This window comes from Phycodurus eques, chromosome 2 (genome assembly GCF_024500275.1).
Source record: "Phycodurus eques isolate BA_2022a chromosome 2, UOR_Pequ_1.1, whole genome shotgun sequence".
Lineage (NCBI taxonomy): Eukaryota > Metazoa > Chordata > Actinopteri > Syngnathiformes > Syngnathidae > Phycodurus > Phycodurus eques.
This window is the reverse complement of record NC_084526.1, coordinates 35,692,157-35,719,796: the sequence shown is the minus strand read 5'-3', so window position 1 is coordinate 35,719,796 and position 27,640 is coordinate 35,692,157. Positions and strand designations below refer to the sequence as shown.

At 40.9% G+C, this 27,640-nt stretch overlaps 1 protein-coding gene across 1 annotated transcript in view; it reads right to left on the bottom strand.

Moving 5' to 3' along the window:
- fam189a1 (family with sequence similarity 189 member A1) overlaps window positions 1-18,712 on the bottom strand; it is a 34,270-nt gene extending 15,558 nt beyond the window's left edge. The window contains exons 1-4 of the mRNA XM_061703069.1: window positions 18,602-18,712; window positions 16,842-16,973; window positions 9,633-9,740; window positions 6,219-6,379 (exon numbers count right to left, since the gene is read on the bottom strand). Coding sequence (XP_061559053.1) covers window positions 6,219-6,379; window positions 9,633-9,740; window positions 16,842-16,973; window positions 18,602-18,700 — 500 coding nt within the window. The 5' untranslated portion in view covers window positions 18,701-18,712. The remainder of the gene's footprint in view (window positions 1-6,218; window positions 6,380-9,632; window positions 9,741-16,841; window positions 16,974-18,601) is intronic.
- Window positions 18,713-27,640: the final 8,928 nt, after the last annotated feature.

Below are 27,640 nucleotides of genomic sequence, written 5' to 3'. Positions count from 1 at the left end.
CTGCTAGAATGCGAAACTCAATCGCGTAATCTGACACCCTGCGCTTGCTTTGTTGTAAGGTGACAAGGGAGCGAGCTGCCTCACGATCAGGAGTGGAAAATTGAAAAATTTGCTCCATAGTCTTTACGAAAAAAGCCCATGAATGACACGCGGCTCCATTCAGCAGTAGCCCACGCCTCCGCGCGACCAGTCAGGTGGGAAATGACGAAAGCGATCTTTGCCCGCTCGGTGGGGAAGGCAGCTGCCTGCAGCTCAAAGTGGAGTTCGCACTGCGTGATGAACGGCTTAATGTTCCCAGAATTTCCAGAGAACCTCTCCGGTCGAGAGAGCTGTGGTCAGACAGCAGCGGAGGTGGCAGGTGGCTGCATGTTGACTGTTTCACATGGACCGGACAATTACCGGACCTTAACCAAATAGAGCATGCATTTTACCTCCCGAAGAGGAGACTGAAGGGAGAAACCCCCAGAAACCAACAAAACAACAAAAAAAGCTGCAGAAAATGCCTGGAAAAGCATTTCAAATGAAGAATGTAATAGTCTGGTGAAGTGGCTTAGCTTGGCTGTCTTGATGCAGTTATTGCAAGTAAGGGTTATGCCATCAAATATTAATCACTTTAAGTTAAGGTAATCATGTCTGTTCCAATACTTTTGCTCATTTGAAAAGTGGGTGGCTTCAAACAAAAGGTGCTCTGTCCTGAGTTGTATTACACATCGAGATGTAAATACGATGAAATAAAAGCTGGAATTATGAACTTTTGTCTGATATTCATCTTTTGATCTGAAACCCAAATGTCTTCAACAAAAAAAAAAAGAAAAGGAAATGACCTTGTCCTTCCAATACTTTTGGAAAGGACTGTATATATTTCTTGCACTGTAGGTTATTTTAGTAAGATGTTTTAATTTTCTGTACTTTGTTTTTAAAAGTCTTCTGCTCTTTGTTTTTAAATGCTTTTAATCATGCAAAGCATAAGTTACCTTGTGTATGAAATGTGCTATATAAATACAATTGCCTTGCTTTGCCTTCCTGTGAAAAAAGCAAAAAAAATAAAAAATTGTGGTGGTCTAACACTTATGCACTACATAATATATACAGTATAGTAATATATTATTGTTATCCATGAATTTAAAAATATTTTTACAATTATTATACACATTATTACTCCTTCATTACGATAAAAAAATATCTAATTAAAGTTATTCACTTTTATTCCTTAACAGATAAAATTTTTTCGTGGTTGAATCGATGTCATGCTTGATTTAAAAGTTCAAGTCTGATGGCTCACATGTTGGTATAAAGAGGTGAATTCAGTTTGAACTTTCTCAGTCCTGTTTGGTTATCAAATGTTAAAACGTTGAGAGTTCAAAAATCGTAGTTTAAAACACATATTTGAAATGTTTCTAAAATATTTATTTTTCGTGTTTTTATGACAGGCTCTCTAATGATTTTTTAAAGCAGTGCACATGTACAGTGGTGTGAAAATGTGTTTGTCCTCTTCCTGATTTCTTGTTTTTTTTGCATGTTTGTCACACTTAAATGTTTCGCATCATCGAACAAATTTAAATATTAGTCGAAGACAACACACGTGAACAGAAAATGCAGTTTTTAAATGAAGGTTTTTATTATTAAGGAAGAAAAGAAATTCAAACCTACAAGGCCCTGTGATCATCCCGGTCATCCAGGGAGGGGCTCAGAGTAGAGGTGCTGCTTCTCCACACTGAGGTGGCGCGGGCATCTGATGAGGATGCCTCCTGGATGACTCCCTGGTGAGGTGTTCCGGGCTTGTCCCACCGGGGGGAGACCCCGGGGATGACCCAGGACACGCTGGAGTGACTACATCTCCCGGCTGACCTAGGAATGCCTCGGGATCCTCTCGGATCGGATCGGCTGGGTGAAGTGGCTGGGGAGAGGGAAGTTTGGGGTTCCCTGCTGAGGCTGCTGCCCCCACGACCCGACCTTTCATAAGTGGAAGAAAATGGATTGATGGATGGACATCTTGACGATCCCGAAGACTTTGGGAAAATACTCTGGGGTCTGACGGGACAAAAGTTTAACTTTTTGGACGGTGTGTGTCCCATTACATCTGCTGTAAAAGTAACACCACATTTCAGGAAAAGAACATCATGCCCACAGTAAAATATGGTGGTGGTAGTGTGATGGTCTAGGGCTGTTTTGCTTCTTCAGGACCTGGATGACTAGAAGAAAAATGGAATAAAAAATGCCGTCTACCAAACAATCCTGAAGGAGAATGTCTGGCCATCGGTTCATGACACTCTGAATGGCTGAAGAAAAACAAAATAAAGACTTTGGAGTGGCCTCGTCAAAGTCCTGACCTGAATCCTATTGCGATGCTGTAGCATGACATGAAAAAGGAGGTTCATGCTCGAAAACTCTCCAATGTGGCTGAATTACAACAATTCTGCAAAGATGAGTGGACCAAAATTCATCCACAGTGCTGTTAGAGACTCATTGAAAGTTATTCAAACTGCTTGATTGCAGTTGTTGCTGCTAAGGGTGGCCCAACCAGTTATCAGGTTGAGGGGGCAATCGCTTTTTCACACAGGGGCATGTAGGTTTGGATTTCTTTTCGCCCTTAATAATTAATAATAAAAACAAATTTAATAACTGCATTTTGGGTTGATTTGTGTTGTCTTTGACTAATATTGAAATATGTTTGATGATTAAATATTGTGACAAATATGCAACAAAAACTAAAAATACAAAAACAAAATAAAATCCAATCAGGAAGGAGGCCAACACTTTTTCATACCACTGTATACATGTGAGAATATTCCTTCTGCATACTATCCACATCGCTATAGCTCTTAAATTTAAGTAATATATATGAAAATGAAATACAACCTGATGTTTTCCACTAGCTACAGCGTGATGATGTCATGATACATTCCTGTTTTTTTTCTGCACAGCGACCCTATTAATGCCTCCCATGTGCTTTATATTCATGGCATAATTGGGCAACACATGCATGCTTTCTTGGAAACTGACTATATCAGCAGTACCCTCTCTTGGTTTACTCGTCTATTCCTTAAAACAAAATGATTTACTCCACTGTCTTATGTGTTGGAAATTCCTCTTTTGTAGAATAATTAAGGAAGCAATATTGTCTTTATGGGTTTTTCTCCCAGACAAAGAGCTATTTACATGATATAAACAAAAAGACAGAGACAGAGGGAGAAAGAAGAAGCAGAGGAGAGCGAGGGGGAGATGGTCGGCTGTCCTCTTGCGCAGAACACTCTCTCGCTGAACCCGCAACTTGAAAAAAGGACAGATTATAAGGCAGGTCCTTCAGTCAGATTCAATATATTTCCATAATCAGGACATTCTCACCAGCTACGCAGCCAGCTGTGGTAGCCCGCTTGGGAACGTCCTTGGATAAGACAAACAATGGCTTGCTGCTTTTAGCAAGGATAGAGATCTCAGAAAAGTTATGGATATGGAACAATAAAAGAATACATTATCCATCCATTTCCTTTATCTCTTCTCCTGACTAGGATCGCGGGCGTGCTGGAGCCTATCCCAGCTATCTTTGGGGGGGCGGGGTATACCCTGAACCGGTTGCCAGCCAATCGCAGGGCACACAGAAACAAACAACCGCACTCACATTCACACCTACGGGCAATTTAGAGTCTCCAATTAATGCACGTTTTTGGGATGTGGGAGGAAACCCACCCAGAACATGCAAACTCCACACAGGCAGGGCTGGGATTTGAACCCCGGTCCCCAGAACTGTGAGGCAGATATGCTAACCAGTCCTCCACCGTGCCGGCAAAAATACATTATAATTACACCTAAAAATGTGAATATAAGTAATTTTGCCAACTCACTTCACAGACAAGCATTGCATTGCATCTATCTATCTATCTATCTATCTATCTATCTATCTATCTATCTATCTATCTATCTATCTATCTATCTATCTATCTATCTATCTATCTATCTATCTATCTATCTATCTATCTATCTATCTATCTATCTATCCATGCATCCATCTGTTTTTGACCACTTTCTTTTCAGAGTCGTGTGTGAGTTTAATTCTATTGCAGCTAACTTTGTGCAAGAGGTAAGGTACACTGTAGCTTTCATTCTCAAACCTTCTACACCAAGTAACACCTCAGAAATTGCTCCCCAAGTACCACCATCATGACCAACATTAAATGACAGTAGCGAAGTAAGTCTAAGTGGTCAGTGCTAATCCCTAAAAAGTACAGTTAATATTATAGTAAGCCACTATAAGGTTAAGCAATTTGAACATTAGCACTGCACTTAAATATAGTACAATTAAAATATACTTTTATTATGATTAAATTAAAATGTAATACACAAAAGGTTTAAATAAAACATTAACATAAATGTCTAGAAAAAGAGTTCTTGAATATTGAATGCAAATGTTTTTAACTTAAACGTTAAATACAACTGAACTGTACTTAGGCACTCATTCTTTGCATAGCACTCGAGCAGTGGTTCTTAACCTGGGTTCGATCGAATCGCAGGGGTTCGATGAGGCAGTCGCTGGGGTTCAACGGAGGACTCGACACACTGCGTGTGTGCGTGATCCGTAAAAGCCTTTTTACACTGCCTTTTAAATGCATTGTTCATGCCATTCGAAACGCAAGGAGGGTCAAAATTGGCATTTAACATTGCGGCGCTGCGCCTTGAGTTGAAATGCTTTGTTCTTTTTTAAACTAGATTATTTATTATTATTATTTATTTATTTATTTATTTAACAACATTTCAACGATACAGTTGACTTGAGTAGCATTGCTGTGCCGTCAGACAGCGCATCCAATCATAAAAAAAAAAAGCCCCAAAAAATTTACTCTTACCAATGAACCATTTTCGAGGATTGTAGAAATAACATAAAGAAATGGAACAGACTTTGTTGTGAATTTTAACAACGAAGTCTGTTCCTCTGATATGAGAGTGGCACTTACCAAGGGGAATGGCAACAGCAAAATTCAGATTCACTTACAGTAAATTTTCATTGAATTGAATTTTTTGTTTGTTTTATTGTGTGAAACTCATGTTTTGTTGGTTTTGTTCTTTTAACACAGTGATTTTGTGTGCAACTGATGTGTGGTTCACTGAATGACTGAGAATCTACACAGACAATAAAATATATACCGTTTTGAATTTGAAATAAACCACGCTTTATTTTTCTAATTAGGAAGGGTTCCGTGCACTCCGTATGAAACTTGCGGGGTTCTGTCTCTCCAACAGGGTTAAGAATCACTGCACTAGAGGGAACCCACTAGTGATACTTGTACCACACATTGAGAATCACTGCTCTAGATTGCTCGCCAGTTAACCAAATAGTTGTAATCTGTAATTGTTATTTGTCACTTCAGGTTTCATGACTACATTACAATGCTCAGTGATGATAGGTAGGCCATCTAAATGAGCGGTGACATTCAATTTAAACTCATAGATTACTATGATTTAGAAGTTAAGGCAATTTGTGATTAACTGCATAAACCATCCATTCATCCATCCTAGTTTATCCATACTGGATGAGCTGGAGACTATTTCAGCTACAGTAACTTTGGAAAAGAGGAGGGGCATACCCTAGACTGGTCAACAGCCAATCACAAGCCACATAAGAACAAACAAGCAAACCGACACACTCACATTATCTGTGGGCAATCAGAATCTTCAATGAAACTAACATTATTGTTTTTGGAATGTGGGAGGAAGACAGAGGACTGGAGTAACCCATGACAAGCACACGGAGAACATACAAACCCCACACTGGAAGCCCCGAGCCTATATTCGAACCCAGAATCTCTCGACTGTGAGGTAAATGTGTTATCCACTAGCTCAACGTGCTGCCTAACTTTGCTTCACTCCCTGGAATTAAGGTTCCTCTAGATTGTGCTTCTGTTTCTTAAAATACTGTATCTCTATTCCTAGGTTGGAATTCACTCAGTCAATTAGGTGATGCAAGATGTTTTTTGATGATAGATGGTTAAAGTTTTCAGCTCGATTTGGAGAGTGTTATGTATTTAACTGCAGTTAACTGGCTGACTTACATTTTCAACGAAAATGTTGACGATAGCTTTATCATTGTTTTCAAATGGAAATCTGCCCCTCTGTTAAATGTAGAGAATTTAAAATAGAAGCCACTTGTAGGCTACATTTTGGGAAGCACATTACAAGCAATGTGAAACAAATGTGATACTGATAAGAGGTCTTTTGCTTTTTACCTTTGGCCATCCATTGATGGTGTGCAGGTATACTCAGGAGGATAGTAGGGCGGTGGGGGAATGGGAGGAATAAACTCATCAAAGTCCAGTGTTTGGTGGAGGATAGTTCCATGGGGAGTCATACAATCAGCATTTAGCTCTCTTGTTCGGTGCGGCATAAACTGAAACATATCATAACAGACACACTGTCGTTTTACAAGTCCCTGTTTGTTATTTCAAACCATACAGTCCCCACAGCATCTCCCTCAGTTATTAAAGTTTATTCCGCTGCTCCTTTGAGGTGCTACTACAGTATTTTACCGGTGGATACAGAATTGCAAATTCTCATTCCCGCAATTGACTTTTCCAAGAGGGAAATTTTTCCACAACCAGTCGCTTTTCACATGCCTGCCTTTATTAGCCACATTTATTCAGTAGTTTGCAGTAAAAAAAAATTATTTTTATTTTTTAAACAGAAAACATTTTCGTACTGAAAAAAACAAAATTTTACATTCATAATGTTAACTCTCACATGAAGGGATTGGAATGTATGTATGTACAATATTTTAATGTCGGTTATTTAAGCATGCCTGCAATATTAATATACCGTAAGTTCTCGTGAATAATGCGCAATTCCCCCCCCTCCCCCCAAAAATGCCAAATGTCAATCGTGCGCATTATACATAGGTAGAGGGGCAAATGGCAAAAACTTTTACATTTTATAAATGTATGCCGCCATCTAGTGGTTAAGAAAAAGCGGTAGATGTTCATTCCAAAATGCCATCGCCACCTAGTGGTTATGAGAAAGGTGTACACTTTTCATTCTAATATGCCACCGCCACCTAGTGGTTATACAAAAGGTGTAGCCTACACTTTCATTCCAATATGACAAGGGTACATATGACTGTACAGTTGTGTTCATAAATTTACATAACCTGGCAGAATTTGTGAAATATTATGTATTTATTTATTATTTATTTATTTTATTTTTTTAAATATGACTGATGACTGAACAACAAGCATCAATATTTTTTTAATGGTTATGTTTTGTTTAATGATAATGCTTTTCTGAAATGCTTGACCGTTTAATGTGAATCCCATTAATGTAAATGAAATGTGGTTGGCCTGGTCTTTCATGTTTTCTTGAAATAATTGTACCCATCTTATTCTGCCTGGCTAATCAAACATATGAGAACAACTGTCTTTTCTAATTTACGAAAAATAAAAGTAGGGCTGTGAATTTCTAAATAAGAGCATGTAAATTAAAAAAATATATAACGTCTTCAAATAAAGTGCTTAACTTAAGAATTATTCTTTAAAAAAACAAACAAAATACAGATAATACTACATTTTGATCATATGGGTAGAAGCAAAATCATGCATTCTAAAAATGCATTATACAACCCCAATTCCAATGAAGTTGGGATGTTGTGTTAAACAAATGAAAACAGAATACTGATTAATTTGCAAATCATGTTCAACCTATATTTAATTGAATACACTACAAAGACAAGATATTTAATGTTCAAACTGATAAACTTAAATCATTAACTTAGAATTTTATGGCTGCAACACGTTCCAAAAAAGCTGGGACAGGTGGCAAAAACGACTGAGAAAGTTGAGGAATGCTCATCAAACACCTGCTTGGAACATGCCACAGGTGAACAGGCTAATTGGGAACAGGTGGGTGCCATGATGGGGTATAAAAGGAGCTCCCTTAATTGCTCAGTCATTCACAAGCAAAGATGGGGCGAGGTACACCTCTTTGTGAACAAGTGCGTGAGAAAATAGTCACACAGTTTAAGGACAATGTTCCTCAACGTACAATTGCAAGGAATTTAGGGATTTCATCATCTACGGTCCATAATATCATCAAAAGCTTCGGAGAATCTGGAAATCACTGCATGTAAGCGGCAAGGCCGAAAACCAACATTGAATCCCCGTGACCTTCGATCTCTCAGGCGGCTCTGCATCAAAAACCGACATCAATGTGGAAAGGATATCACCACATGGGCTCAGGAACACTTCAGAAAGAGATGGACTGATGCAAAGTGGAAAAGTGTTCTGTGGTCCAACGAGTCCACATTTAAAATTTTCATTTTTCTGAGCCACTTCTCCTCACTAGGGTCGCGGGCGTGCTGGAGCCTATCCTAGCTATCATCGGGCAGGAGGTGGGGTACACCCTGAACTGCTTGCCAGCCAATCGCAGGGCACATACAAACAAAGAACAATTCACACTCACATTCACACCTACGTGCAATTGTTTTTGGAAATTGTAGAGGGGCCAAAGAGGAAAAGAATCATCCAGACTGTTATGGACGCAAAGTTCAAAAGCCAGCATCTGTGATGGTATGGGGCTGTGATGGTATGGGGCATCTGTGATGGTATGGGGCTTACACATCTGTGAAGGCACCATTAATGCTGAAAGGTACATACAGGTTTTGGAGAAACATATGCTGCCATCCAAGCAACGTCTTTTTAATGGACGCCCCTGCTTATTTCAGCAAGACAATGCCAAACCACATTCTGCACGTGTTACAACAGCATGGCTTCGTAGTAAAAGAGTGCGGGTACTAGACTGGCCTGCCTGCAGTCTAGACCTTTCTCCCATTGAAAATGTATGAAGCGTAGAATACGACAACGGAGACCCTGGACTGTTGGAGACGGAGACCCTGGACTGTTGAACAGTTGAAGCTGTACATCAATCAAGAATGGGAAAGAATTCCACCAACAAAGCTTCAACAATTTGTGTCCTCAGTTCCCAAACGTTAACTGAATGTTGTTAAAAGAAAAGGTGATGTAACAGTGGTAAACAAGACCCTGTCCCAGCTTTTTTGGAACGTGTTGCAGCCATAAAATTCTAAGTTAATGATTATTTGCTAAAAATAATCAAGTTTATCAGTTTGAACATTAAATATCTTGTCTTTGGAGTGTATTCAATTAAATATAGGTTGAACATGATTTGCAAATCATTGTATTCTGTTTTTATTCATGGGTTGAAGGGTTTTCCATAATTTTGAGGGTAACTTTGGGGGTGCGTATTATACATGTGCAGTCAAATAACTATTTTTGGTGTGAAAAACAAATTGAGCTTGGTCATGTAAATTTCCCTCATGGCAAGAGGTATTAAGCATTTGTTACTAGTTTTATTGTGCCACATAAAAAGAGAGGAAAGTTTAATTCTGAGAATACTGCACCTCTCTGGAACAAATGAAGAGAGATAAGCGCTCTATACACATTTTCATTCTGCTGCACGAGGACAGAACAGGTCCTGCAGCAACTGTCCTTGGCTGACCTTTGCAAAAACTCAGTGATTTCTTTACAGGCTTGGGACAGAGAATGGGAATCACACAGTATAATTCAATTCAAAGGCGATAGTGATTGTATTCCCACTGACAGCAAAAAAGGCCTCCCAATATAATTGTCCACACTCACCATCTGCAGGACATCAGTAGAAACAATCTGCATGCAGCACATGGCTGTCGCTAGGGCACAAACAATGGTGGAGATGACGTTAAGGGCACATACGCTGAACAGCAGCTCCTATAAGAGGGGGCAGAGGAGGAGATGATGAGAGAATCAAAAAGGAAGAAGGTATAACTAGTAAGGAAATGGAACAGGATACTGTATCTGCGAAGGTGGTTAAAGATCAATAAGGACACTCATGTCAATGCAACACAATACATAATAGTGTACAGTTATTGCAAAGTAGTTGAGAGTTAGCAATGTAAAGCTATGCCAGATTTCCTGTAGAGTCAGTTCTTCCTTTTAACATAGAGAACTATTTATTGGCTGAAGATCACCTGAAACTTTGTGTTATAGAGCTTTTAAAAAGACCTTCATAAACTTTAAGTCAAACCCTGACTACAATAACAGTGCAGGGTCAAATGTAATAGGTCTATTATATGGGAGAATTCAACTCATGAACAGACACCATCAAACTGTGAGTCAGACAATGCGCCCAACTGCAAGGAGACGAAGGAATACTCTCTTCTTCTTCTCCTTTCGGCTTGTCCCGTTAGGGGTCGCCACAGCGTGTCATCCTTTTCCATGTAAGCCTATAACCTGCATCCTCCTTTCCAAGACCAACTGCCCTCATCTCTTCCCTAACTACATCCATCAACCTTCTCTTTGGTCTTCCTCTAGCTCCCTTGACTGGCAGCTCCAGCCTCATCATCCTTCTACCAATATACTCACTCTCTCTCCTCTGTTCCTCCGTTCCTCTGATGAGCTCATTTCTAATCCTATCCAACCTGCTCACTCCTCGAGAGAACCTCAACATCTTCATTTCCGCCACCTCCAGCTCTGCTTCCTGTTGTCTCTTCAGTGCCACTGTCTCTAATCCAAACATCATGGCTGGCCTCACCACTGTTTTATAAACTTTGCCCTTCATCCTAGTAGAGACTCTTCTGTCACATAACACACCTGACACTTTCCTCCACCCGTTCCAACATGGTTGGACCTGTTTCTTCACTTCCGTACCACACTCACCATTGCTCTGGACTGTTGACTGTATTTAAAGTCCTCCACCCTCGCCATCTCTTCTCCCTGTAGCCTCACCCTTCCCCCTCCACCCCTCTCATTTATACACATATCTTCATTCCTCTCCTTTCCAGTGCATGTCTCCGCCTTTCTAACTGTTCCTCTACCAGCTCCCTGCTTTCACTGCAGATCACAATTTCATCTGCAAACATCATGGTCCACAGGGATTCCAGTCTAACCTCCTCTGTCAGCCTATCCATCACCACTTGCAAACAGGAAGGGGCTCAGGGATGATCCCTGACGCAGTCCTACCTCCATCTTAAATTCCTCTGTCACACATCACCACTGTTCTGCTGCCCTCGTACATGTCCTGTACTATTCTAACATTCTTCTCTGCCACTCCAGACTTCTGCATGCAGTACCACAGTCCCTCTCTGGGTAATCTGTCATAGGCTTTCGCTAGATCTACAAAGGGACAATGTAGCTCCTTCTGACATTCTATGTCCTTCTCCATCAACACCCTCAAGGCAAATAATGGATCTGTGGTACTCTTTCTAGGCATGAAACCATAGTGTTGCTCGCAAATACTCACTTCTGTCCTGACTCTACCCTCCACTACTCTTTCCCATAACTTCACCGTGTGGCTCATCAACTTTATTCCTCTATAGTTCCCACAGCTCATCAACCTTCTTCTTAAAAATGGGCACCAGCACACATTTCCTCCATTCCTCAGGCATTTTCTCACCCACTAGAATTCTGCTGATAAAGCTGGTCAAAAGCTCCACAGACACCTCTCCGAGATGCTTCCATACCTCCACAGGTATGTCATCACGACCAACTGCCTTTCCATTTTCATCCTCTTTTGTGCCTTTCTTACTTCCCCCTTACTAATCATTGCCACTTCCTGGTCCACCACACTTGCCTCTTCTTCTCTTCTTTCTCTCTCATTTTCCTCATTCATCAACTCCTCAAAGTAGTCTTTCCATCTGTCCAGCACATTACTGGCACCAGTCAACACATTTACATCTCTATCCTTAATCAACCTAACCTGCTGCACATCCTTCCCATCGCTATCTCTCTGTCTGGCCAACCTGTATAGATCCTTTTCTCCTTCTTTAGTGTCCAACCTGGTATACACGTCATCATATGCCTCTTGTTTGGCCTTTGCCACCTCTACCTTCGCCCTATGTCGCATCTCGATGTATTCCTTTCTCCTCTCCTCTGTCCTCTCAGTGTCCCACTTCTTCTAAGCTAACCTCTTTATAAACCTTTAATAACTATATTATATGAATTAATTTCCTGGTGGGCAGCACAGAAACACCACCTGCATGGAAATTGGCTCTAGGAACAGAATTTGTATTTGAGAGGTCTGATTACAGCGGAAGTTGAACAGCACCTCAAATTGAGTGAAAAAAAAATACTACTGCGTATGATTGGAATAAATGTACTATACCGATCTATAATCCATGACACATATTAAATATACATATACACACAAGCCTGACAGTGTTCCTTTCAGTTCTCCCTGTCTTTTCCCTACCGAGTGGGAGGGTGGAAGCTTGTACTAAGACAAGGGCGTGCAAAATCCTCTCGGACCGTCTGCACCCCGGTCACCAGCTCTTCCAGCTCCTTCCCTCAGGTAGGCGCTACCGATCAACGCAAACTAGAACTAGTAGACATTCCAACAGCTTCTTCCCTCTTGCGATCAACTTCTTAAACACCTAACCTATAATTCCATTACAACAAGCTGGAAATTTTTTGACTTGAGTTCGTTGCCACATTTCTGTGGGGCCAATTACGTATTACTCGTGCACTCACTGTAGTTGTCTCGCCATGCTGCACTATTTGCATATACTGGCCACTCATGCCAGAGTAGCATCTGCTCCATTTGCACACTGATTGAGGAGTATCTGTAACATTTGCACAACCAACATTGTCCCAGATGATCGCACTACTCGTCACTTTAAACCGGATACACTCCTTGAAGTCTCAGCGCCCTTTGCACAATGGTCATTGCACCGGACTATTGCAATATTAGTCGTTCGAACTGCTCTAAGTGCTAGAGGACTCTGCATCTTTTTGCACAATTGTTTTTTGTCAATGTCTTTATTTCCCCAAAGTGTTCTGTAAATTGACTGTCTGTTGTACTAGAGCGGCTCCAACTACCGGAGACAAATTCCTTGTGTGTTTTGGACATACTTGGCAAATAAAGATGATTCTGATTCTGATTCTGATTTGCCTGGAGTTCCTAAAGGCTCTGGATGTTGTGGGGCTGTCCTGGTTGACACGCCTCTGCAACATCGCGTAGACATTGGAGCCAGTGCCTCTGGATTGGCAGACTGGGGTAGTGATCCCCCTTTTTAAGAAGGGGGACCTGGCGGGTGTGATCCAACTACACGGGTATCACACTCCTCAGCCTCCCTGATAAGGTCTATTCAGGAGTCCTGGAGAGGAGGGTCTGTTGGGAAGTCGAATGTCGGATTCAAGAGGAGCAGTGTGTTTCTTCCTGGCCGTGAAACAGTGGACCAGCTCTACACTCTTGGCAGGGTCCTCGAGGGGGCATGGGAGTTTGCCCAACCAATCTACATGTGTTTTGTGGACTTGTGGAGAAGGCATTCGACCGTGTCCCTCGGGGAGTCCTGTGGTGGGTGCTTTGGGAGTGTGGGGTACTGAACCCCCCAATATGGGCTGTTCTGTCCCTGTACGACCAGTGTCAGTTTGGTCCGCATTGCTGGGAGTAAGTCGGATTTGTTTCTGGTGAGGGTTGGACTCTGTCAAGGTTGTCCTTTGTCACCGATTCTGTTCATGACTTTTATGGACAGAATCTTTAGCCGCAGCCTAGGTGTAGAGGGGTTCCGGTTTGGTGGCCTAACTATTGTATCTCTGCTTTTTGCAGATGATGTGGTTCTGTTGGCTTCATCAAGCTGTGATCTCCAACTCTCACTGGAGTGGTTCGCAGCCAAGTGTGAAGGAGTGAAAATCAGCACCTCCAAATCTGAGACCATGGTCCTCAGTTGGAAGAGGGTGGAGTGCCCTCTCCAGGTAGGGGATGAGATCCTGCCAAGTGGAGGAGTGAAAGTATCTTGGTGTCTTGTTCACGAGTGAGAGAAGAATGGAACGGGAGATCGAAAGGCAGCGGTGCAGCGTGGGCAGTGATGCGGACTTTGTATGGGTCCGTTGTGGTGAAGAAGGAGCTAAGCTGAAAGGTGAAGCTCTCAATTTACTGGCCAATCTACATTCCTAGCCTCACCTATGGTCACGAGCTGTGAGTCATGACCGAAAGAATAAGATCCCGGATACAAGCAGCCGAAATGAGTTTGCTCCGCTGGGTGTCCGGGCTCAGAGTAGAGCCACTGCTCCTCCGCATTGAGAGAAGCCAGATGAGGTGGCTCGGGCATCTGATTAGGATGCCGTCTGGACGACTCCCTGGTGAGGTGTTCTGGGCATGTCCCACCGGGAGGAGACCCCGGGGATGACCCATTATCTCCTTTGTCCACAATTATACAGTTTTAAAGTTGTGTAATGGTCCAACTAAAGTATTAATTGTAATTTTATGTATTGCATGTTTTGAAAGCAGCTACATTCTTACTAAAATCAACTTCTGCTCGTTTGTTAACGAATTTTACATTCAAATCACACGTTTTTTTTCTTCAACCTCCATGTATGCTGAAGTTAGTTATGCTGCTTTGACATTAATTTAAGTACATTTATGAAAAGAAGAAAAAAACAGAATACATGACAACACGTGCATGCCTTAAGTTTCATTGTCTTTTAGAATTATATAAAAGAAATGACTTGTTTAGCCAGCCATTGCTTGTTGTTGACAAACTTCATAGACACAGTAAAATATTTTGCAGATATAACTTGAGTCGCTATCAATGTTTATTTCATAGAAAGCTAAAGTATGCCAATACTACATCATGCATGTTCCAGTGCTACCAACGGGAAAGTTTGTGTAGAGCCCTGTGATTGATTTTAAATTTTATTTATATTTGTTTTGCTTTTTCATTTATGGATTTATTTGTCATTGAAATATTTTAATATATTTTAAGTAAGTGGGCAAGCAAAATGTTGATTGGTAACACAAAGTACACACATTCAGTATGATAGCATTTATGTGACAGCTACATCAGCTCTAATTTACAGTATGTTACTGCTCATTTACAGTGTTGATATGGCAAAGTAAAATAATGACATACAGCGGCTGAAATAATTATTTAACATGTCACCATTTTTCTCACTAAAGACATTTCCAAAGGTATTATTGACATAAAATTCTCACCAGATGTTTGGAACAACCCAAGTAATTCATACATACAAAGAAAGTATAATACATAAGATCAGAAATTAAGCTGTGTGTAATAATGTGAAATGACACAGGGAAAAAATATTTAACTTCAAACTCAAATTATTGAAGGAAGGATGAATGGGCAAATGTAACGAGACATTCTTGACAAAAATCTGCTGCCATCTACGGGGTTGACGAAAATGAAACAAGGGTGGACATTTCAGCAGGATAATGATCCAAAACATACTGCTCAGTAAACTCTCAATTGGTTTCAAAGAAAAAAAATAAAACTGCTAGAATGGCCCAGCCAATCACCTGAATTGAATCCAATCAAACATCTATGGAAAGAACTGCAACTCAAGGTCCATAAAAGAAGCCCACGGAACCTTCAAGATTTGTGTGGAGGAATGGGCCAAAGTCACACCAGAGCAATGCGTGCGACTACTTTCTCCATACAGGAGGCGTCTTGAACATGCCATTGCTAACAAATGCTTTTGTACAAAGTATTAGATAAATACCAGTTGGCGTGTTCAATACTTTTTCCCTGTGTCATTTCACATTATTACACACAACTTAATTTCTGATCTTATTTATTCTACTATCTTTGTATGTATGGATTTCTTAGGTTGTTCCCAACATCTGGTGAAATTTTCATGTCAATAGCACTTTTGGAAATATATTTAGTGAGAAAAATGGTGACGTGTTAAATACTTATTTCAGCCGCTGTATATTTTGCTTAGACAAGAAATACAGAAAGTGTTAAGCAGATACTGTGCTTAACCTCCCGACGAAGCCCTGTCCCAAGCCAATCCAGGTAGAGATTTTCACAGTAAGGTATTCAAATCTGCCCTTGAACGGGAACACACAAATTGTTGCAATGCTCCATCCCACTGATGAATTACATCCCCACTCCCAGCTGAAATTATTCAATAAAGTCGTCAGTGGTCAGTGTTCTCTCCACCAATTTGACCGAACTCTACATAAGGGGATAAGCACCAGCGGAAGAATATGTCAGCTACCAAGAGATCATTAGTAGCAGGAGCAGAATAGCAGTCAGGAGTAATGGCCGAAGACTCAGGGGAGCAGGACATGACAGCTTCAGATTCGACATAAGTCAATACCTCTGACTACTTTCGCTCTTAATAAAGGTTTATTGCCCTAATTCTCATATCTCTTTAATGAGGAATGATCACTCTGACAAATGTGTTTGATCTTTCATCTTTCCATAAGCTTGCTTCATCCTGAGAAGTCTTTTATTTGGTTATCAATGTTTTATAATCAATCAGGGACATGAAATGAAGGGATATGAATACCGTTATCCAATAAAGGCACAGTGGCCCATGTTGTATATCATTCTTGCAGACTCTACAGTCAAGATAATCTTCCAAGATCATGCACTTGCAGCCAAGCCAGACGAGTTATGTCCTACATACTAAGAGGTTTGTCACTTGGGGAAAGAAAAATGTTGTTGCCATTCTTCACTTCTTCCCTAATTAATGTGTGACTGGTGAAACTAGAAAAATTACACGTTCCCACGTGAAATGTGTTGCGCAACAACAGTTCAGACATTAACTGATTTGATACCTTTTCTAAGACAATTATTTTGCAAGATTAGAGGCCATACCAGTATTTAAAGGAATGAGCATCTACCAAACGTACTATTGTGACAACCGTGTCCCAACAACGCAAAAAAGAATCCATGTTCTGCCAGTGAGCAATCACTGCAGGATAAACATGGCTGTACCAATAAACTTTCAGGAGGTTTGCAGTGGAAAAATACATTAGAATTTTGAAAGCAAGAGGATTCATCATTTCTTTTGGTAAACAGCTTCTACATGAAGGTTAACAATGCATCACTGGACCTCTGAACACACCTTGAGACGTAAGCGTATGGTATTGCAGTCTCTCAGTGGGTTAAGTTTCAGCGTCTCTCCAAGGTTGTTGCAACTTGAACTCTCTTGTTGTAACTCACAGCAAACACACACTCCATCGCTGTCAAACTTGAGCTGGGGCAGAGGAGGAGAAAATGAAAATTCACTGATATACACGCATCAGAAGTGTTGGCGGGCTACCCATATTGGGGGTGTTAAATCTTACAAGCAAATGTAGTAAAAAAGAAAATGCTACTGTTGTACATGGGAAGGGCAATTACAAAAGAATACAAGTGTGTAACAAATGAGACACTGCGAAATATGAGGAGCTACCCAGGGAGGGATTGCAGTTTAGCACACCTCTGCAACGTGTCCCAGATTGAGAGAAAACAGAACGTGAATCTAACAAGTATGGGTTATTTAATTTGGGGAAAGGAGATGGGATCCATTAATATTTCAGTCGGGATGTGGGGAGGATCTCGGGGGATCCACATAAAGAAGTAAACAGAAGTCCACATAATTAGGTAGAAAAGCAGCCCTCTACTGTGGAAGTTAAGCTTTGTGGTTTGGTGCGATATGCAAATCTTCAATTTCCATTCACAAAAGTACTGAAGGGTACTGTACCACTTTTTGATACCATGCTGTAAGGTGCATCGACGACAAGGCTGAATTATTATGAAAGTTTAACAGTGTGAATGGAAAGAAAACATAAGTTGTGAATGGAAAGAAAACATAAGTTAGTGTTCTGATAACAGTAACAGCTACATGCCAAAAAATAAAATAAAAAATGCTAGATGGTCTCCTTTATTGACTGTTTCAACAGTATGTCACATTAGCAATGTCACACTATTAACATACTTTATGTGAGACATAGAACACCATCTTTCCTACACACTGCACAATGGAAAAGTTAGATCATTTTTCCCTACCTGTATCATTTGTGTGGTGAACTGAGGCATACTGTTTGTTGGAAATGTGGATTTGGTGGTTTGGGTGCTGGTTGACTCACTAACTAGCATCTTCAATTATGAACAACACTCTATTACATTTGTATTTTAAAATGTACCTTGTTTTGAGTGAAATTATCATCCAGTCTATCTTGTCAAGAAGCAAAGGTAAAAGTACACACATTATGTGTCTGGTACAGAAGACTGACAACAGGTAGGACCAAAATGGGTTCCCACATGAATTTCACAACTTACTAATGGAAACCATTCATCCTGTTAAAATACTACAACAAGAAAAGTAGCTCTCTCGATAGCACTGGTGTAATCTTTGCTACTGTGATACGATAGAGGAGGGGCCAATAATTGTCACATTAAATGACATGCCTTATTGCAAGATTCAGATCTCGGATCATGGTCCTTTTGATAACAATAATACATCACATTTATATAATTTCTTGGTACTCAAGACACTTCTGTGTAGAGTTTTTCAACTGTGTGTTGTGTTTCATTAGAATCTCTCCTGGTACTCCAAAATGTAAGGTTGAAGAGTCATCATTTTCGGGAGATGTGAATTTTACTTGGAATGGTTGGTTGTCTCCATATGTCTTTTTTCTTCATCTGTTCTATGTCTGTGTGTCTGTTTTGTCAAGATGTCTGATTGAGTGGTAAGCAGTCGAGAGTACACCACCTCTCACCCTAAGTCAGTTTGGAAGGGCTCCAGTTTCCGAGTGACACTGAACAGAATAAGTCATCTAGAAGATGGATGGATGGATGGAAGTTGAAGAGCTAGCTCTGGAGTGGCTCATATGGTCTTACCAGCTGACATTCTTCCAGTGAGTTGACTAGCTGAGCATTCTGGCAGGAGAGGATAGAGCCTGCCAGGTTGAGCATCACACAAACTGCTGACAACAACATGAAGAATGTGATCTGCAACAGACAGAAGGAGGAAAGAGGGAAAAACAGAGAAAGGAAAGATCATGTCATCTGCTATTGGTCAGACGAGACACTGAGACTATCTCCTGCACCTGGCATTGAATCCTTCCACACTTTAAACTGATCACCACAGAGGAAATTTGCACTGATGTTTAATGAAATCAATAATATTTTTAATTGTACTCATGTGAATCCAATAGAAGCGCCATTGCTCAACAGATTCAAACTTGATTAAAGAAGAAAATGTACAATTTTGAAGCCTGAACATTTGCAGTATATTCCCGAACCAACCCTGTTCAAAGCCCCTGAGAGTTGCATGTAGATTATTATTAATATATTGTTGTTCATTCGGTTACAGTTCTCCATTAAGCACTCTTTGACTCAGATAAATAATTTCTCCATCCCCCCCCCCCCACCAATTGCTTAGTAAACAGTGTTTTGACAAATGTAGATTTGTGACCCAAACTTATTTTTTGTATTTGTCATTGAAGAGAAGCATCAGCCTGTATCAAGCGTGCATGCACACACACACACACACACACACACACACACGTGCACACAGATAGTATTTCTTAACACACACTGATAGAGCTGACTGTCGAGCTGTCTGGTGCAGTCTTGTTGACTTTCATTACGATCGCTTCAGTTGGCCTCTCTTCCCAAAGGGCAAAAGGCTTTTTTTAAAATTATTATTTCCATGCTGACAGCCCTGTGGATACAAATTCTATTGATAGAAATACAGCTGTAATTCAGGTAATTAAAATTAAAGGTCAACTCGGGTAGGAGCAGAGGTGGGTAGAGTAGCTAAATATTGTACTCAAGAGTACTGTTGCATTAGAATAATGACTCAAGGAAAAAGCAGTCATCCAAATATTTTCTTGAGTAAGAGTAAGAAAGTACTCCATGAAAAAACTACTCAAGTAAAGAGTAATTTGTAATTTCAGATTTTTTATAATTTATTATTATTATTATGGTGGCACGGTGGCCCGACTGGTTAGAGCGTCAGCCTCACAGTTCTGAGGACCAGGGTTCAATACCCGGCCCCGCCTGTGTGGAGTTTGCATGTTCTCCCCGTGCCTGCGTGGGTTTTCTCCGGGCACTCCTGTTTCCTCCCACATCCCAAAAACATGCATTAATTGGAGACTAAATTGCCCGTAGGTGTGACTGTGAGTGCGAATGGTTGTTTGTAAGTATGTGCCCTGCGATTGGTTGGCAACCAGTTCAGGGTGTACCTCCTCGGGCCTCCTGCCCGATGATAGCTGGGATAGGCTCCAGCACGCCCGCGACCCGAGTGAGGAGAAGCAGCTCAGAAAATGGATGGATGGATATTATTATTATTATTATTTGTCAAAATCAGAGGATGAACATCAAATAAAATAAGAAAATATAAAAAAAAAAATAAATAAATAAAAAAAACAAACAAAAAAAAAAAAACAACAACACATACATTGGGCCCTACAGAAACATTATTTGCTTTATTCGCTGAAATGACTTCACGAAGAAGCTGTTTGCTGAAAATACTTAGTGATTGTGTGTGCGACACCGTAGGGCTCGTGCTAACGTTGCCATATCCACTGTCAAAACAATAGAAACATCTGCAACTTACCGCAAGGTATTTTCTCAAGTTAGAAAAGTGGGCTGAAATATCCAAGTTTGGGGAGTCACAATTTAAGAGCTGCATGACAAAGCTGTTGTTTTTTGGACTCTGTAAAATAAACACAGTCGGACGGCTGTGACTCATGACTCATTTTGATTGGCTCGCGTAGGCTATGTATGCGGTCATGTGACTGTCTTGTGTCGTCTTATTGGTGAATTGGAGTCAAATGACATTAGTGATCCCGCTTGATTGGCGCAACGGGCACCCTATGCGGAAGTCGAAGACAGAGTCTAAAAATAGACGCGCACGCGCAAGAATGAATAAATACAAGTATTGAACGGCATGTGGATCATTGTAATGGAGTAAAAGTATCGATCCTTCTTCACATAAATACTCAAGTAATTGTAAAAAGTACGGTGCATTTCAAGTACTCTGATAAGTACAGTTTATGTAAAATTTTACTTGAGTAAATGTAATGGAGTTAATGTAGCGCATTACTACCCACCTCTGGGTAGGAGCGTATAGGAAGATGACTTGCTTTCTGCTACTGTGAAAGAACCGGTAAGACTGCAGCAGCCTGTTTTACCTGCTCACATAGCTGATCAATTTAAGTGAAGTTAAGTTTACATAATCAAAGAAACAGGCGGAATCAGAATGTGACAAACTCAAAACTAGAAGGGAGAGTCAGTGGTTATAAAGGTTACTGAGTCACACAAGCACAGAAGGAGAAGAGGAGCGAGAGCACGCAGGCAGAGGAGGAAAGGAAGTCGATTAACCATGAAGTGGACAAATGAGGGATACAAGAGAAGTCTTTTTTCACAATGACATAATTGAAAGACAGGATGTTTAGTGAACGTGACGAACACTCATTTGTTTCAGGGAAAAAAGGGAGCGCAGATGAAGAAACGGACAGGCAGTAGACATGTGGTTAGCACATCAATCTCACAGTTCTGAGGTTGGGGGTTCGAATCCAGACTCTGGACTGTGTGGAGTTTGCATATTTTCCTCGTGCTTGAGTGGGCTTTCTCAGGGTACTCCAACTTCTTCCCACCAGTGACGTGCGGTGAGGTTCATGATTGGTGAAGTCACGTGACGTCTGGAGCTCTGTGAAGCTCAACTCAACACTGCCACATGCTGGTTGTGGCACCGTACATACCAGACTCCACTGTGCACTTTTAGTGGCTTTTCTGGTCGATAAGAAAGACTAAATGTCACACACTTTCATTAAATATATGACACAGTCTGTTAAACGTCAGTAAGTGCAGTACATGTGTGATCAAATGTATATTATTGGCGATGTAATGAGGAAACACCAATGTCTCTGTGAAACAGGGACCAATCACAGCCTGCCTGAATGGATGTGTGTGTGGTCTCTTGACGCATTGAAGCAGCAACAAGCAGATGGTTTTTCTCAATGTCTTTATGTCTCAAAAGTGTTCTCTGTCAATTGACTGTCTGCTGTCGTACTAGAGAGGCTCCAACTACCGGAGACAAATTCCATGTGTGTTTTTTGGACATACTTGGTAAAATAAAGATGATTCTGATTCATGTGAGCGGTGACTCAACGTGACTCATAGCTGGGCTTCCTATGCATTTGAACAGGAAATATGAAAGTTCTGCTATTTTAATGATGAAATAATTTAAATGATTGGATTGTAAAAGAAAATCGATATAAAGCACGAACCATAGAACTAAAATGGAACATCCATCCATCCATCCATTTTCTGAGCCGCTTCTCCTCACAAGGGTCGCGGGCGTGCTGGAGCCTATCCCAGCTGTCATCGGGCAGGAGGCGTGGTACACCCTGAAGTGGTTGCCAGCCAATCGCAGGGCACATAGAAACAAACAACCATTCGCACTCACAGTCATGCCTACGGGCAATTTAGAGTCTCCAATTCATGCGTGTTTTTGGGATGTGGGAGAAAACCGGAGGGCCCGGAGAAAACCCACGCAGGCACGGGGAGAACATGCAAACTCCACACAGGCGGGGCCGGGGATTGAACCCGGGTCCTCAGAACTGTGAGGCTGATCCTCTAACCAGTCGTCCACCGTGCCGCCTAAAATGGAACAATTTAATGTAATTATTAGGTTTTATTTACGATTCACATGCAGTGGAAAGGAAAGACCACCATGGAGCAGTGAGGCTCTGCCTCGCTTGTCTACCCTGACCGCACGTCACTGCTTCCCACGTTCGGTAAAAATGTTTCTTTGGTTAATTGAAGACTCTAAATTGCCCATAGGTGTGAATGTGAGTGTAGATGGTTGTTTGTCGATGTGTAGCCTACGAAACTCAGTCAGGTGGGTTGGCTCCATCTCATCTGTGAGGATAAGTGGTACAGAAAAGGGATGGATGGAAGAAAGGAACCTCTCCAATACTTGAAATGGCAAACACATGCTGAAGTGGAGACAACTAAAAGTTAGCAGGGGTACTCCATAGGCGGGCCTTGGGCCATATCTGGCCTGCCAGCCGCCGATTTGTGCCCCCCGTACTGTGAAGGATTAGATGAAAGCAGGTGCTCACATTGCAGTATGGCCATAAGGTACACTTCTATTCACACGGCTCACTGCGCAGATCACCAACCCATTCATGGTGTCCTGTATATTAAGGGTGTCCCGATCCGATCTTTGAAATCGGTCCAATGTCAGCAAAAAAACTGAGCATTGGATCGGACTCGATCTAAAATCTCAGATTTTATCACTCTTCTACAAGCAGTCCACTCCATGCGCCGCTCCAGCACTTCTATCCAGCAGTGCCCGGACGCCCAAGCGACCACAACAACAGGTTGCAAAGGTGCTAACACACGAGCAAGGAGTAAGAGTGAATGTTGCTTGCTTAAAGTAATTTATTGAAATGCCAGATGAAGTTCACTGTTAAACTAAACTCACAAAACAAGAGTTACACTGATTGAATGTTCAAATACATCACAGACTTTGTTTCTGTCTTTGTTTTTGATTCGCAAAAATTACTAGCTCAAAGCTAACACAATGAATGAAAAGCCCCATTGACATGCTAAGGAAATTAGCATTGAACTGGTGCCACATATCTCTCAAAATAATTAACATTGGTACACAAATTATGTATAAACACATACAAACAAGCAATATAACCATACTCTCTGGCATATACTCTTCAAACTCTGTGAAAAACAACTTATATTAACAATATTCGATTGTGACTTCTTCTACTTTCTTTGTTACTACGAGTGTGTATCACACATCCCCTCAGAGGTCAAGATCTGCACAGCAGGAACAGCAATCCCAACAAGGCACACAGAAAGACAGCTAAGCACCTCAGAGCCTAACCACATGATTCCTATCCACCACGACATTGTCAGTAAAACTAAAGCCCAGTTGCATCAAGAAGTTCGGAAATGTATTGGAGAAAGCAAATGCTGTTCCAACCATTAACTGACTATAAAAAACAACTGACTTGAACTTTGTTATTTTGCACTTTTAAAGTATAAATTGTATCTATTATTTATTGAGGTGGTCACTGATGGTGAAGGAGTGGCCAACCAGTCAGATGCTATGAGCCACAATCTTTACTGTGTTCTTGCAAAGAGCCAGATCATACACATTGGCGCACACGCAGGGTCTGCATGTGGCTCCTTGACTACGGCAAAAGACACGTGAAAAGTAAAAAAAAAAACAAGCTTTTCGATTCAAATATACTGTACACGATGCCGACGCGGAGTAAATGTCTTTTGCGGCGCGAAATATGACATTAAAGCCGATTAGCATAAAATGCTAATTATCGGCCGACACCGATCAAGCCGATCAGATCTGTGTAAAGTCTACTTGTTGCATGATGAAGCTTCTCCCGATTAAAGCTGTCTTTATACTCCCGTGCCCGCATCGCATCACATGACCGACACATTGAGCCACATTGACCCTATGCGCACATGGCACGAATTGTCCCTGCACACAGAATGCCGTGGAGATCATCTCTTGTGATTGGTCCGTTTTAGTGACATGTTGTGATGACATACTCAGCTACTCAGCCGCACATATGACCTACGCCGCCGTCTTCTTGATCGATTTTGCAATATCATTAAATGCATGCCCCTCCTGGAAGTCGTCATCTTACCGTGGTGGATGAAGTGGCTGGGGAGAGGGAAGTCCTGGCGTCCCTGCTAAAGCTACTTCCCGCGCGACCCGACCTCGGATAAGCAGTAGAAAATGTATGTATGGATGGATGGATGGATTAAATGCATCATCTGGTCATCTAGGTCCATTTGTTCTAGCAGGCACTTTTCCACAGTCGCCATTGTTGGTGTTTTGATCCTTGTTACGGCAAATAAAAACGACTACCGGAATTGGCCATAAAATGCAGAGGAAACCCTGTGGTGTCCTAGCCAATACCAGCCGTAGCGACACCCCCGACTTGGAGGAGAACTGCAGCACATTTTCAAAACAGCGTGCGTGGTTTGAGTTCGAGTATAAAGACAAACTGCGCACGGGATAGCCATAGTGACGTCGCCGCCCGCACGAGTATAAAGAAGCCTTTAGTTTGGATGCATTCTTCTGTAAATTGCCAGACAAAATGGTTTTGTAGGCTTCAGAATTCATTCTTCTGCTATCATCATGAGTTACATCATCATCAATAAAGACTAGTGGGTTCCAGAAGCACCCATGTAAGCCCAAGCCATGACATTACCTCCACCATGCTTCACAGATGCGCTTGTGTATTTTGGATCATAAGCGGATCCTTTCTTTCTCCAGAATTTGGCCTTTCCATCACTTTGGTAGAGGTTAGTCTTGGTCTCATCAGTCCATAAAACTTTGTTCCAAAACTTTTGTGGCTCATCTCTGTACTTCTTTGCAAAATCCAATCTGTCCTTCTGATTATTTTTGCTGATGAGTGGTTTGCATCTTGTGGTATGGTGTGTATATTTCTTCTCTCAAAGTCTTCTTCGAACATTGGATTGTGACACTTTCACCCCTGCCCTGTGGATGTTGGCAGTGATTTCACTGGCTGTTGTCTTTGGGTGTTTCTTCACAGCTCTCACAGTGTTTCTGTGATCGATACCCTGGGCCGACCTGTTTGTTGTATTGTAAAGTTTGTGCAATAGCTCTGATCGATTTACCCTCTTCTCTCAACTTCAAAATGGTTTGCTTTTCTCAGCTCTCTGTTCTTCAAGTTTGCTTAACAGTAAATGCAGTTTTCACAGGTGAAATCCGAAGCAATCAATCTAAAAGGCAACACCTGAGCAACTAGAAACACCCATCAGTCACATGTTCCAATATTTTTGCTCACTTGAAAAGTGGGTGGGCTCAAACAAAAGGTGCTCTGTCCTAAGTTGTTTAACACATCTAGATGTAAATACCATAAAATAAAAGCTGGAATTCTGAACCTTTGTCTAATATGCCTCTTTAGTTCCGAAACCCAAATGTCTTCAGTATACAACAAAAACAAAGAAACTGACTTTGCCATTCCAATACTTTTGGAGGGGACTGTAATTTTCATTTATTTTATTCAATTGCAGAACAATATTTTTAAAGTTACCTCATGTAAGCCGTTGTTTAATAATAAATGGGTCAGTTTTTCTCATACCTACATTTGCTGATTATTGTTCTCTGAGTAATATCACATGATTAAGCCTTTTCTAACATTACATACTACACAATTTGTAAAGTATATAGGATTATTGCTGGTATCGGCCAAAACTCAAGGCTGCAATATCGCTATCGGATCGGAAGTGAAAATGTTGGAGTAGGACATCCCTATTGTACAAGTGGCTTGCGCATATGAGGCACGCAACTGCATGCCAGGCGTGCCTTCATTGAAAAACCTGGTATGGTTGCATTTATTCAGTCTTCAATATATGTGAAACATATATCGGGGTGAAATTACTTTTCCAAGAGGCCACTGTTACAAAAAAAAACAAAAAACTAACAAAAAAAGACCTATAAAACAAAGACAAAAACACAAATGCTCTTAGTTGTATGAAGCAGTCTCCCTGACCAGTTGATCAAAGATCTTGCAATGACAGGTCGGGCTGCATGATATATTGCTTGAACATCGTCATCGCGTTGTATGTGTGCGCAATAGACACATCGCAGGGTCCGTTCGGAAGTAGCTTGATACGTGTAGCTTGCATTACCGGAAGTAGTACACTTTGTTTTTCAAAATAAGAGCGTAACACAGGAAGCAGTATGTTAACATTGCAATTGTTATCTTGACAGCCTTCTTGATATCATTTGTGTGCTTATTTGGTCATTATTATTTTTCCCATGTTTGGGTTCACTTACTCATCTGTATTTGGTGATTCTTCCTCACACTTGAAGTGTGAAGCCCCAATAAATATTTCCTTCTTTATTGTTTTTTTGTGTTTATATTTAAATTTTAAAAATGTTTTTAACCCTCTGCTGATATATTTGTTTTGGATTAATGACAGGGGTCATTCAACTATATTTTATCTTTTGTCAAAATGACATTTTATTTCAGTTCGTTATGTTTTAAATGATAATGACATTTTGTTTTGAATATTACAGTAACATCGCATGTGACCTGACTGACCTCGATAAATGGACCGTTGACTTATTGAAAAATGTATTTGCGGCCTTAAGGATTTGTATTTTAGTACCCCTGATATAGTCTTCAAGAAACCTAATATGCATGTTTTGTGAATGTTGGAGGATGCCGCAGTGCCCAGAGAAAAGCCACCCTTGGACAGAGAGAAAATTCCAACACCACACAGGGAGGTCGGAGCCAAGATTCAAACCTCTTGGCTCTGAGACAGATGTGCTAAACAGGGGCATCCAGAGACCTTTGGAGGAGCATATGCTCAAAGTTAAAAGGGGGTCACATGGAAGAGTTTGAAAAACCTTACAGTAACATACTTTACGATACAACATTTACTTGCACACTGTACTTTGTATGTATCTGAAATGATGTATGTGTGTGTGTGACTAATGTTTTCCTGTTCTGTGTGCTCTGGCTTCTTACACAGTATAGGAGATGATGCTTATGAAGGCCCAGACATGAAATCTGTAATTGTTTTTAATTTGTATTTTTTTTTAATGATTTGTGGCCGTAACTTTGATGTAATGTGCACAAAATGCTCATTTGTAGTCACAAAATACTAATTTGTGACATTGGACTAGGTAACACGTGAGCACAAAACACAACTTTGTAGCCACAAAATAGTTGTGGCTCCTTTGGGAAAGCAAATTGAGAGCGCCTTCCCTAGAAGAAAGAGATCAAAAGAGATCAGACACAAAAACAGGAGTAAGATTGAATTTCCTTTTTCCTGGGGATAAAAATAAATAGATACTAACAAAAACAAAGACATACTAAAAAAACTTATATATTTATTTTTATT